General features: G+C 42.8%; 1 protein-coding gene across 1 annotated transcript; it reads right to left on the reverse strand.

The window, feature by feature from the left end:
* Positions 1-2280: 2280 nt before the first annotated feature.
* On the reverse strand, positions 2281-9298 carry LOC142787161 (uncharacterized). The gene is made up of 3 exons (XM_075884734.1): positions 9290-9298; positions 4307-4514; positions 2281-2720 (listed from the first exon to the last, which is right to left on the reverse strand). Exons 1-3 carry the CDS (start codon positions 9296-9298, stop codon positions 2329-2331), a joined length of 609 nt encoding a protein of 202 aa, XP_075740849.1. The 3' UTR covers positions 2281-2328.
* Between the last annotated feature and the right edge of the window lie 4143 nt (positions 9299-13441).

Here is a 13441-nt window from a genome sequence, read left to right on the forward strand (position 1 = left end):
TCATGTGCATACACACACACACATGTAGTTCACCAAACTTAATCGCGGCCTTCAACAGACCATCTTACAATAGACTAATGGGAAAATGCAGACATGAGTAGCTGTTAGGTTCTGTTGGCACAACGAGCAAGTTTTGTTATTTTTGGAATGTCAGAGGCGTCTTCTAAACACTCCTTGAAGAACTGACACCACTAGAGAACAACTGCACTTAAACCAGAACACATAACACCTAAAAAGACAGAAGATAACAGTGTAGAAATAATCGCCCCTTCATCTGAAGATAAGTCATGAAGAAAGGCATAAGCTACATGCCTAGTGTTAGACAGTTGTGCACTACTTTGTTTTTAACATACTGTTATGTGCAGAGAGAAGGGATGACACAGGAGCTGATCTCATCAAGGTAAATTATGAAGAAGATGCCTAAAGCGAAGCACAGCAGTCAATAAATGGTACCTTAGCCATTGGTGTCTAGCGGCTCAAGGATTTGTCATATCGGGCAACCTCCCAAAGATCGGGCTATAGGTGCCAGCACCGCACCCGCGCAAGTGTGGATAGGTGGTCGACGGCGCATATACAAATACTTGCAGCCGCGCTTCCTTCAGTGGCTCAGGGGCTGACACTATACTGCATTTACCACATGTACGCACATGTTCTCGCACCAGTAATAACATAAAAATCTTATATAAGAGTTCAGCAGAAAGCTTCCATCGATTGATTACGTGCACGATAGTGCTACAACAAAAGCCTGATTAATTAGACAAGCATGTTTTTTTTTCAGACAAAATTTATTACTGCCTTCATTCAGTCACTAACAATCCCACATAAACGCTGAAGACAATGTAACAAATATGAAATTTTCAGTTAAGTTACACGACATTACATATAAGGCATGCCGTCTGAATTATTTCCAATGTCTGGCTTCTTTAAAGCATTCTTAAATCTAAGCACACGGTTGCACGCGGTAACTCTGTTTTCAGTACAGTTTAAGTACCGATGTGTCACTGTTTATGTGGTAGTAATATTCCTATGTAGCGATACCACGGCCAGATAAACACAACTAAGGCTCCTAGCACGATCAATAAACTACAGTGCTGTAATTGTACACCTACCAACAGCACCCAAATGTATGGCCTAGAGCCTGTTTTTTTTTTTTTTTTGCTACCGAGTCTCTATAGTAACACGCTGCATTTATACACTATATAATAGTCCTCATGTTTGGGAGGATGCCCAGAGCATTTTGTGATATGCTTGAAACAGAAAGCGGCACCCACTCTGAAATTATTCTAGTGAATGGAGGGTACAACGACAATAAACGACACTTTGGAAAGTTGCACTCGCTGATCTTATTACAACGCATAAGCATCCGAAAGATAAAATGCTCTCGTACGTCGTTATAGGCATAGGTAAAACAGTTACACTCGCACTGACATGACTGGACAAACCACACTTTGAAAATTTCCAAGACGTACGCGCACATAGAAGCATGACGTGGCTAGCAGACGACGCACGGAGCAATCCACCAGGCGACGACTTTGCTCGATCTCGCGGCCAATAGGTTTCTGTTGGACTCCAGCAGAATCTGAGCTCTGGCACAGAGCCCGACTGCTTACACTAGTCCAAGGGCACATGAACGTTTTCCCAGCAGCAGCAGCACACCAGCAACCCACAGCCAAGAACAACAGGTGCCCAGGTCTCTGGTAGACTAAAATAGATGCCTTGGCTCATATCAGAAAACCCAACGACTGAGATGCATGGCCGGTCATCTTGGTGCTTTCCTACCTCAGGTTCTTCTTTTTTCAGTTTAGTTTGCTTCCCTCTCTTCTCATGCTTCAGAACTATAGCCGTGGTTTTCTCCAAGTGGGATTTCATTTATTAATTTTTTTGTGCTTCTACACGCCAGTGCCAGTTTTTTCTTCACTGTCCTCCATTGTCATATCACGCCCCACAGTGGTGGTCTAAAGGCTAAGGTACTCGGCTGCTGAGCCGCAAATCGTGGATCGAAACCCGGCTACGGCGGCTGCATTTCTGATGGAGGCGGAAATGTTGTAGGCCTATGTGCTCAGATTTGGTTCCACGTTAAAGAACCCCAGGTGGTCGACATTTCTGGAGCCCTCCACAACGGCGTCTCTCATAATCATATAGTGGTTTTGGGACGTGAAACCCCACATATCAATATATCAGGGTCATATCACGGCACACACTTGAATACAATACCATAACATCATTCGACACTAGACTTTCTGCACAAATCAAATGTTCTTGTGTATAAAGAAAAAAAATATTAATACAGTAAATTGAAAAGAAATAAAATGAAAGCATAAGATTGCATCAGTTAAATGGAATTAAATAGTCACTGAGTGAGGGTGGCTCAAGGCCGAAGTACATAGACACTTGGCTGTCGTACAGGCAGGTGCGGCAGTTGGTGAGAAGTGTAGCGACCTTATACATCCTTCCCACTCTCTGACGCGTCACTTTCAAGTTCTTGTGAAAGTCCACAAATGCTAAGTCTGCAGCCACTTTACCAAAGCCCCACTCAACAGCCTGCCGTACAGTGCTCATGCACTTGTTGAAGTGCGCCTGGTAGGGCTGCAAGCGGGCGCCTCCATAAGGCTTCAGGAGGAGAGGCTTTAATGGGTAGGCCGGGTCTCCATAAATCACATATTTGTTACCCCTGGCTACCTTGACAATATTTTCGTAGAGCCTGGTGTCTTTCAGGATGCCTGCAACAAAACAAAAGGTGTCACAAGTTTTCTTATGCCAGAACTTGGCTGATGCATGAAAGTCAGTGCACAGCATTAACACAAGGTTCAGTGTCGACAGTATTTTTTGTGTCCATTTGTTGCAACATGGTTGTAAAGAATGGCAGAGAATGCCATGCTGGCTCTACACCGTGTCTTCTCCCCAGACATGCTGCATACCTGCATTTGACACTATATGCCATTTAAGCTAATCTAACAACTTTCTAGCAAAATAACTAATATTTCAGCTAAAACATGAAAAGTTGGGAAGTTCATTACACATGGCTGCAAGTGACAAAGTTTCCTTGAAGCCAGCTCCAAGAAAGGAGGTAATTTTTCACATTGTAGGATCTTGAAGCAATTTGGGCAAGTTAAATTTACCAGATCAAAATTATTGTGTTTAACTTGCATTTAAGGAACAGTATACAGTGCAATTGATTAGATTATTGTGTGACAGATGTGAAAATACTACGTGTGACTTTTTTGCATGGCATGTAAGAAAGAAATGTTTAGCTTGCACTGTAATCATCAGAATATTTAACTGCACTACCATAAACCCTATAAGAAAATAATAATAAAGAACTTTTTGAATGACAAACAATGGTTTCCCAGTAATAGCGCAAGTGGAGTGAACAATGCTGATGCAAACATAGTACCTGTATGTGGCCTGTAATCTTGAGTTAATGTTGAAATCAGAACATTCACCTCCCGACTGTATTCCACAGTGGAGAAGTCTGGTTTCACGCTATTGCAAAATTTGGTGTACTGTGAAACGAAAACTTTGGTAGCTGGAATGGCATCTTGGCTTACATTGTTGGTAGTCACTATATTTACAGATGAATTGGTTGAAAAGATCTTGGTAGTCACTATATATACAGATAAATTGGTTGAAAAAGATTATGCAAGATCAAGTAGCTTTCTTTCTCAGCAATCTGTACTTCATGCAACTGTGTGCATGAACACCCTTTGGAATGTCACTGACCATGTGGCATCACATTTAATTGCATGAATGCAATTATTTTAGGCTGACTGTGAAGCAGTGGTCACACACACAAAAAAAAAATCCAGGAGTTGTACTCAGCCACACGGTCAAACATTAAGATGGCTTTTAGATGAGGAGACTTATTCATCGATATTGTTGAAAAAGATTTCTCAGAACTAACTCAAGTGAGTGGTATATTATTAGTAATTTATTCTCAATGCATGGGGAGTGGTGGCAATCGCAGCTACCTACCTACTGCGGTTGCTTCCTTCAGCGACTGTCCTAAAACTGAAACAGTGTTCTATGTGCTTGTGCCACAGAGGCTTCCTCATGCACTAACAGTGATCTTAGCCATATCTATTCACAGGATAGCTGCCTGCCGTCTGCAAGTCAAAAATATGATCTCAGTATGCTGACATTATACTGCCCCAGACAAATAACAATAACACTACACCAAAAGCTCACTGTTCAGCTAGGTTCTTAGCACATGAGTTATGACCTAGGTATGTTTGTGATATGACGATTTGCCATTTGACAGCTACAAGCAGAGTTTCTGCAAAGGCAAAATCTTACTCGCAGCACTTACCAGCATCATGACGCCGTCCCCTGAATGGGCCATCTAGCTGGCAAATAATTCCATTGGCGCACATAACAGCCTGATATTTCTGGCAATGGAAGCGCTTGTGCCCAGAGTAGTGCTCCTGCTGGAGCTTAGACGGCCGACAAATTCGTCGTGCCGTGCCATCTATGAAGCCCCAGCAGTTCTTCAGTGGAGCACCTTTCTGGTGCACGGCCTAAAAAGAATAACAAAAGAACAGATGAAGCAGCTGCCAATAGCATTTATGCACAAGTACAGTTTTCAGATATAATCTTAGTAAAAAACATTCTCCTTGCTCTTTTATTTGACATGGACAGCCGAGACACACAAACAAACAACAAGCTTGACCAAACGAAATATTCTCACTTGCCTTCTAGCTGTTCTTGTACTGGTTTTACGCTACTGTTTCCACCACCCGCAGTGGAGGGCACTTTACTCGTACCATAACAGAAAGCAGAGTTTCACTCTGTCTTTCAAAACTCTAAGGGGCATCAAAAGTTGAATCATTTCATGCCAGGCAGTGAATAAGCTAACTCAAAATAACATATGACGTTCTTAGCAGTCTAGGAATGCACGTCACAGTAGCAGTTACAGTAACGGGTGATTGATACATAAACATGGACATTTCCCTTTTTGGATCAGGCTATATTCCAAAAAGGTAAACAGTGCGAAATATAACAATGATGTCTTTTTATTTTAGCAGTAACCATATGTGAGAAAGCAATAGCAATTATTGTTTATGATGCTTGCTGCTTTTGTGAAGCACACTTATGAGTTTACTAGAAGCATTCATATTCATAGCTTACTCAATGATAAAAGCAGACACAGCATGAGCTTGGTGCTCAAGAACAAGCTGTTCCCAGTGCGTCAGTGTTGAATCCATTACTGAAAATATTTTCACTTAACATTTTACAAAGACGCACTGCAATATGCAATATATTTGAAGGGTGAATTATGCGTGCCTCTCCTAACTTGCAGTTAGACTTGTGCTCCTTGAATTAAAAGGACACTAAATGCAAATGATGTTTCATGTCACATTAGAAGGCCAACGATTAGGAGTACTTAAAGCATAAACATTATGCACAGCAGCAATTTAGTAACAAATATAAAGGTAAACGTAGAATGAGAAGCCAGCCAGAGTATTGGAGCTCGCTTAGACTCACTCGAAAGATATATTTTGCTCTGGGCACTTGCTCCGATTCAGACTCGCCAAAAATTTCCCCCTCGGACTCAAAATGAGTTTTTTCTCCACTGCATTCACTTGAAATCAAACTCGCCAACTTATTGCTGAGACCAACCAACACAGATGCACAGCTTGACCAGAGTCTCGATGAGCCTCAGTGTGTTGTCACATGAGTCTGCTAGCATAATATTTGCTTTCTCAGTGTCACAGCTGTTTGATGCCAATATCTCACATAATGGGTGCTCTACTTTCAATCTTGTTCTTGAAACACGTGTTACCGGTCCGGTAATATTTGTATTACATACATGGCTTACACAGAATACCGTTATGGATGGATCCGAAGAACTTTATCAAGGATTTCCGGTGAAAGAATTCGCACAAGAGGTCATTGCACCGCATTCTTGTGGTCTCATTGACCTGTTGTTTGTTGTTTTTTCGTGTGTAATTGTCTTCTTGCACAGTAGAAACAGGGTTGCAAAAGAATAAACAGGCTGCAAAAACAACACAAGCTGCCACATTTACATGTAATGTGATCGCTGGAATGTGCCCATGTTTGTCTGAGCTCAAAAATGTAGTACAGATGTATTCTCTCAGCGTGTGCGAATATGTCTTTAAACTCGCTGCGACGCGAACTGAACATTTTAAACTTCGAGGAACGAACAGACGCATTTCAATGCATTTAACCAGCCTGAACCAAGGTTTTTACTGCAGCGTCCTGCTGCTATGCCGTAAAATCGCCAATTTAGTAGACTCGCAATGCAACGAAATCGAAATCAGTAATTGAAATAAACGTGGCATATTTTGTCGTTTCAACTTTCACGCCAGCTACTATGGATATTCTGCCAGTTTTTTTACATGTTACTACTTTGCTTCGTGCAAAAAAAAAAGTGATATTCGCACAAATTCGATCGACTTTCATGCTTACCTGTGAAAACAGTTGCAGGTTCTGGAGGTTCATCCAGCCATGAACCGTGAGATCTGCAAGCAGGTGTCCAAAGTAATATTCGATGTGAGACATTACTTTGGACACCACACTTGAGATCACGGAGCTGTGGCGGTTGAATATCGTCTCCAGGTCACAAAGTCGATTTGGATAAGCGAGGCGCCGCAGTGTCATACACAAAGCCTCGCGATCTGACACTCGGACGCGCTGCGCACTCATCACTTCGCCGGGAATGAGCAGGCCAACGATCAGGTCGTCCAAATCGCCTTTGTGGAACCTGAAGTTACGATAAAAGGTGGTTCCATCGATGGCGTCGATATCCAACACGCCGTTCTCGTGAAGGTTCCTCCTCGGCTGCGGCTGTAGCAGATCCATAATCAGTAGATCGTCGATGTACTTCCACGGTAGATTTTGAGCCAGGAATGGATCTTGGAGCACACTCTTTGCCATATCGACGACCACTTCTTTGCGAATGCGGCTAGCCGCTGACCGTTCAACCAGAGAGGCTTAGCCAGAGAGGCTTAAAGAATTATGCGGTGGCTCTTTATAGCCTTCTGCACGCAGCCAACTTTAATGGGTTAGGTGATTATATAGCACCAAAACACTTGATAATTTTACATGTTAAAAGTTATTATATTTGCGCCGCAGCGCTGGTTAAGTTTTATTTAAAAGAAAACGAATATGTGTGCATCCATGATCATCATCATCGGCAAACGTAAACTTTTACGTACGAACGTAAAGGTTCCCGTATGTGTAGCAAAACGCTGCTAAAACTCGGGCGCCGGTAACACGGTAAACGTAAACCGGTAACACGGTAACGCAAAGAAGTATACGTACAAGCTAAAACTCCCTATTGTTTTCCGTTTCGACGTGTTAAGTTCCATTAGCCAGAGCTTAAACCATGTTGAAGTGTTATTTAGTTCATGCTAAAGCGTTAACGTATCGTTAGGGCTTTCAATCGCGCGATATATGACGCAATCGTCGGCGAACAGACAAATAGTACTTGTGATTTGGTTAGGAAGGTCATTGATGCACATTAAAAAAATACGGGTGCTAGAACAGAGCCTTGGGGTACGCCTGAGCTTACAGGTACTTCAGGAGAGTCAGTGTCATTAGTACTCATATATTGCGTTTGGTTAGAAAGAAACCCTCGAATGCAATTAAAGACCAAGGGATCAATATTTAGTTAGCTCAGTTTTAGTAAGAGTAAGTGGTGGCTAACTGTGTCAAAAGCCTATGCGAAATCTAAAAATATACAGTCCACTATAAATCCGGCGTCTAAAAAAGCGTGAAGATCATTACAAAATGTTAGGAATTTTGGTTTCGCATGAGAAGGACTTAAAGAACCCATGCTGACTGTTATGAAAAGCGTATTTCATTTTAAAAAAAATTACTAGATGCAAAAAATGACGTGTTCAAATAATTTACAAGGTATTGATGTCAAGGAAATAGGTCTGTAGTTATGAGGGTTGTGAATATCACCGGATTTATGAAGTAGAATCACCTTGCCTGTTTTTCAGTCTCTGGGTATGGAGCTGATGTTGAGTGATTTCGTGAAAAGGAGGTTCAGTGTAATGGAACTGTATTCGACAGTGGCCTGCAGAAATTTTGACCGCACGAGGAGGATCGTTTCATGTTGTTAATAATGAAGCTGATACTATAAAAGTCCAGTAAAGTGGGTTCCATTGGAAGGTAGCTAAGTGCAGTGAAGAGCGGAGAGATGCTACACACTAAACGAAAATGACCTGAAACAACCTCAAAAACTGGGCAAACCATTTGTCCTCTAGCGCACTCTCTTTCCTGGGTTTTTTTACCACCTACTATTGAGGTAAAAACTTACTCTCGTGCTAACTGAGTTTTTGAACGTAGGAAGAGTAGTAATTATTTACCCCAGTGAGGTTTTGAGCGAGTATAGAGAGAGTAAATTTTTACTGCCTTCACAAGGTTCTTGAGGTGATTTCTGGCAGTTATTTCCGGTGGTAAAAAATAAAAATTGACGGGTGTATTCGCCTAGAGTCGACAAATTTATTAAATAGCAGAGTTGATTGAATTTATTGAACGGCAGAATTGGTGACACATTGATTCACATACAGACAAACACGCACACACAACAAATGCAGAATAATACACCACTCGTACAGACTGCACGCGTTGCTCGACTGTACTTCGACAATCCGGTATATATAGGCACAACTTTTTGACCGGCCGTGTAGTACCGGTAGGAGAGCTCTTTTTTGCATCGATTAACAACAACGGTTGAAGGTGCAAGCGTAAACTTAAGGTGTGCTGCAGGGCACTATATGTCACACCGACATTTTATTATAAATCTACCCGATCTCACTTTTTTGATTATTCAATAATTACTTGGCACACCGGACTCATGGCCCCACGCGTGTTAGCACTGCTGATGCACAAGTCCATAAAATATACCTAAGTACGCACAAATCATGGTAGCTCAATGATTTTCATTGAGCGACGGTGCACAAACACAGTAGCAGCACGTATTCACGAAACGGGTAGAGAAGAGCGGTCCACGCCTGCATACAAGCTGCTTACCGACGGCGTGCTAGGCCTTTTCTAGGAGCACGGCTATCTGATGAAACACAGCTGGCGATTCCAGAACACATATCCTGTGCGAATTTCGTCGTCATTTCAGACACAAATGAACACGTGACCGCAACCTTACGGGGACGGGGCGGTGTATGCATACTTCCAACGAAAGACCACCGTCCGGGTTTTCTTCGTGCTCACCGGCAGCCGCTTGTTGGTTCCGCCTGCCTCTTATCGGCTTCGTGCTACATGTTTGAGAACAGTTGGTGCATGAGGCGGGCAATTCGGGCAGCACTTTACTCATGCAGGCATCGCCTACTGTGGAACAAAATATATGCGATGCTTCTTTCACCTGCCCCGGCGACACACTCCCAATGATCACTGGCGGCCGCGGCTCGGTGCCGACGACATAGTGAAGCATTTTGCTTATTGCTTCTCCAGTAGGCAAGCACGGACGATGATACCAGATTGATTTTGTTACCACTGGCAGATATTCGCGATTCGGCTCGGAAGCGAGATATCCGCGACGTGCAGGTTCGGAGGCGCTCGGAAGTGCACGGTCGCTCGATGATGTAGGAAACACGCGAGATCCATCAGCTCAACCAGACACACAGATACCGAGCTTCTTGCACCGTCTGTCTCCAAGGCCACCGCCGGGAAAAAGCTAACAATTTGCGAAAATATGCGGGACAACTTTCCACAGCAGGTTTTCTTTCTTTTTTTTCTTTTTTGAGAGCCCCCCCCCCCCGTCTTTTTTTCGTTCACAGAATGCTGTTATCGCTTTTTGTGCTTATGCTGCCCCCAGTTCCAGTAAAAGTGCGTTGACTCGAGGTCAGCCCTGAGGCACGGCGATGGCAAAAAAACAAAACAAAAAAAAAAACATCTGTGGTCCTGGCGTACCTTCAGCATTCACTGAGAGCGTCACAAGGGGGTTATGGGGCAAAAGCCGCTGAAGCAGCTGCACCTTGCAGTCACGTGGTAATAAACTCTGAAACGCAGGTTAAAAATCACGTGATAGAAAACTCCCCAAGTGGTAAAACTGGATTTTGACATCCTTTTACTACTTGCCTGAGAGGTGGTGGTAAAACTATGTCATGTACCATCTTTTACTCCTACACGAGGTAGTAATTTTAAACGCAAGAGAGTTTTCAGAGGTCATGAGCCGCAAAAACCCCAAACTCGGATAGTTTTTGCTTACAGTGTAGACTATGTGGAGCAAAATTAACGGGAAAAAACCATGTTAAGTACAGAAGCACACTGGCTGCTTGGGATTGTCTCACCCGATTCTTCAGTAAGCGTTATAGTTCTATTATCGCGGGTGTTCACAACATTCCAAAAGCATTTTGGGTTGGTTTAGAATAGTGATGGAGGAGTAGTGTTTTAGAAATTAAATTTCGTTTCCCTCAAAGCATTGCAGAATGCTTTTGCTGCGGCGGCATAAGTGGTTCACTTATCAGCAGATGCCGATTTCTTAGCGGCACGAAAAAGCCTACCTTTTTTGTTAGATAGCCGATTCAGGCGTCTTGTGTACCATGGCGCGTTAGATGACTGATACACCTTCCTTACAGAAATGTGTTTTTTTATCAAAAGCCATAATTTGTTTTCAAAACACGCCCACAATTATTCAGCTGGCGCATCAGTGTACAAAGGACAAATGCTTTCGAGGAAGGTAGAAAGCTCAGTGTTTATAGCGTCAAAATTGGCCTTATTGTAGTCATTTATAAGTTTAAAGCTCTTGCTCCTTTTAGTCATCGGTACAGAGATTGAAAAAAGTAGCGCTTCAAGGTCACTGAGTCCGGGTAAGTGAGTTATTTTGGATGTAATTTCAGGTGATGACGTTAGTATGAAATCTAGTAAGGATGATGTAGTGGAAGTAACGCGAGTAGGAAGACTGACTAGTTGTGATAGATTTAAATCCAAGCACGTGGTTAGGAAGCAAGTAGTTTCAGCTGAAGGACGCTCCGCAAACGGGCACGGATGAGACCACTGGATTGAAAGAAAATTAAAATCACCTAGAAGGAAAACTGGAATACCGGTAAACAATGCCGAGATATGTCTTAGGCAATCATGAATTTCCTCGCAGAAAGAACCGATAGAATTAGGCGGGCGGTAGCAAATGCTAAAAACCCACCACGGTGGTCAAGTGGCTAAGGCCCTCGCCTGCTGACCCATCCCGTCCATGGCGGCTGCATTTTCGATGTCGATGGAGGCGAAAATGCTTGATGCCCGTGTGCTTAGATTTACGTGTACGTAAAAAGAAAACCCCGGATGGTCGAAATTGCCGGAAATCTCCACTACGGTGTCTCTCGTACTCATAGGCTGGCTTTCGAACGTCAAACTCCGACAATAATTAATAATAACCACTATACTTTTGTTGGCATAATTGTCTGTTAGTTCTCAATGATATTATGTCTAAGAAAAACTGGCCCCTAAATTTTCATTTCTTTCCTTTTAAACGTAAAAAGAAGGTGAGAATAGACGTGACCTAGATCCGTGAAGTTGATACGCTGGGAAGTTAACAATCAAAGCAACTGCAAAGAAATATCCACATATATATGACCGGAAGACGCCACGTAAACTGCACTAGACTCACGTTCAAATTCTAGCTTTTTAATTATTGTTTCACGATAAAAGAAATGGGCTTGCACATTATATACATAATCAGGACGTTCCAAAGTTGAATTGGTGTTAGGGAAACCTCTTAACTTCACTGAATTCATATCAGTGGTAGAGCACAAAGAACAGTTCGAACAAACAAGAAAATGAACCAGGAAATACAAATTATGGCCGTATATTATTTCCATAAAAAGCATTGGACGCTCCTAAAGATGCAAGAAACTGGAACGTAAAGGTTTGGTTGGGTATGGCGGGGGGAGGGGGGGTAAAAGAGGGTGGCGCAATGCTAAAGCGAGTTCACAACTTTCACCTCATAGCAGAAAAAGAAAGGTTCAGAAATATCGTACAGCAATGTCGTCTCCGTTAAAGTGCGAAAAAACTCGTACTTAATGACACACATCAGTTGTTTTTTTTTTTTTTTTGAAAAACCTAGGCCACTCACTAGCTATATCTCATGCTGTTCCTTGCCTTATTTGTGAATGCTAGCCATGTTCCCAAATTTATTCCTTGCTAAGTCGTTTACACGTATGAGTGACGACAATCACCACCGCGCAAGTTGTTTAGAATCAAGGCGCGCATGCACTTCAACAAAAATGGGCAAAAATTTAACCAAATTGACCTATTTCTAAGCATAAAACATCTGCACGACAGTGATACACTACGACAAAAACTGGCAAAAATTAGACAACTATAAGCATAATTTACCCAACTCTCGCAAGGCAAGTCACTATTCGCCAATAGTAAGCAAACAAAAAACAAAGTGAATAAGTTTTGAGCCGTATTGAACCAACATCAGCGAGCATTTGGTTGATATTGGCTTATACTCTCCTATCTTAGCTGTGTAAGTAGCGCGTTGGTAAATACGGTAGGTCAGGACACAAACTGCATTTGGCTATGCTAAAGGTTATACTTTTCCAAAAAGTTTATGCTATAGTAGCATTGTTATTGAGGGCAAGCTCTATCTGCTGCTCTGATTATTAGCTATTATTAGTCAACGTGACCCACCATGGGTGACGAACGACAGAGTGAAAAGCTTCGTAAGCTCGGCCTGACGTTTGATTCTAGTTCACCCTAACGAATCATAATAGCGGAAGTGCCGGTTGTGAATACGATTCCTAATTATTCTCCCCGTACTTGAGTGGTATAGCCTTTTCGCTCACTGTACTTGAGACTTCCTCTCGTACCGTGAGCTAAATTCTAAATAGCACTTAACTGTCAGGTCAGCCAGCTCTGCTGCCCGCGAGCACTCTCTTTTCTTCGGCGTCCGAGAGTTTTCGAGTGTGTCCACGTGCCTTTTATGAATACCCAGTAACAGAGCGTGCCCACATCAAAGAATAGGTGCCGTCGTGGGAAATTAATTTTGCGAGCAGACAATAGCCTTCCTCGACTGAGACCACGAGCATGCTCCTTGAATTTCGCGGTTAGTGGCTCCGCTCTCTACTTTGTGGAACGAGCGGAGTGATGACCTGTCGGCCCGCGTGCCGTCCTCCGCCTTCTCGCGAGCAACAAATTGTGGTCCGTTCATGTATACTCCAGCGTAAGGCGCTGTGGCTTAACGCCCGCTGTCGGAATTTTCTGTCGCGGTGACCACAATGACGGTGCCCTTTCTGCAATGATATTACTAAAGGCTCGCGAGAGTTTAAAGCACCGTATATGCCGTATAGACTCGTTTAGTAGACCGGGTCATGTAACATCGCTGTTACGATGCGAAGCTTCCAAGGAAAACATATTTGATGTTATTTTTTTTTTCACTATAAGAAAAAAATCAGAACATTTCACTCGTAATCCTTGTTGGGGCCCAGACTTGCCACGTGTACAAATAACTTTAAAG

The sequence above is a fragment of the Rhipicephalus microplus genome, chromosome 2 (genome assembly GCF_043290135.1).
Source record: "Rhipicephalus microplus isolate Deutch F79 chromosome 2, USDA_Rmic, whole genome shotgun sequence".
Classification (NCBI taxonomy): Eukaryota; Metazoa; Arthropoda; class Arachnida; order Ixodida; family Ixodidae; genus Rhipicephalus; species Rhipicephalus microplus.

Bases quoted from the DNA above. Each gene is read 5' to 3' on its own strand.
- LOC142787161 (XM_075884734.1), bottom strand. The intron at 2,721-4,306 runs GTAAGTGCTGCG...GTTTTGTTGCAG, and splicing joins GGGACGGCGTCATGATGCTG to GCATCCTGAAAGACACCAGG.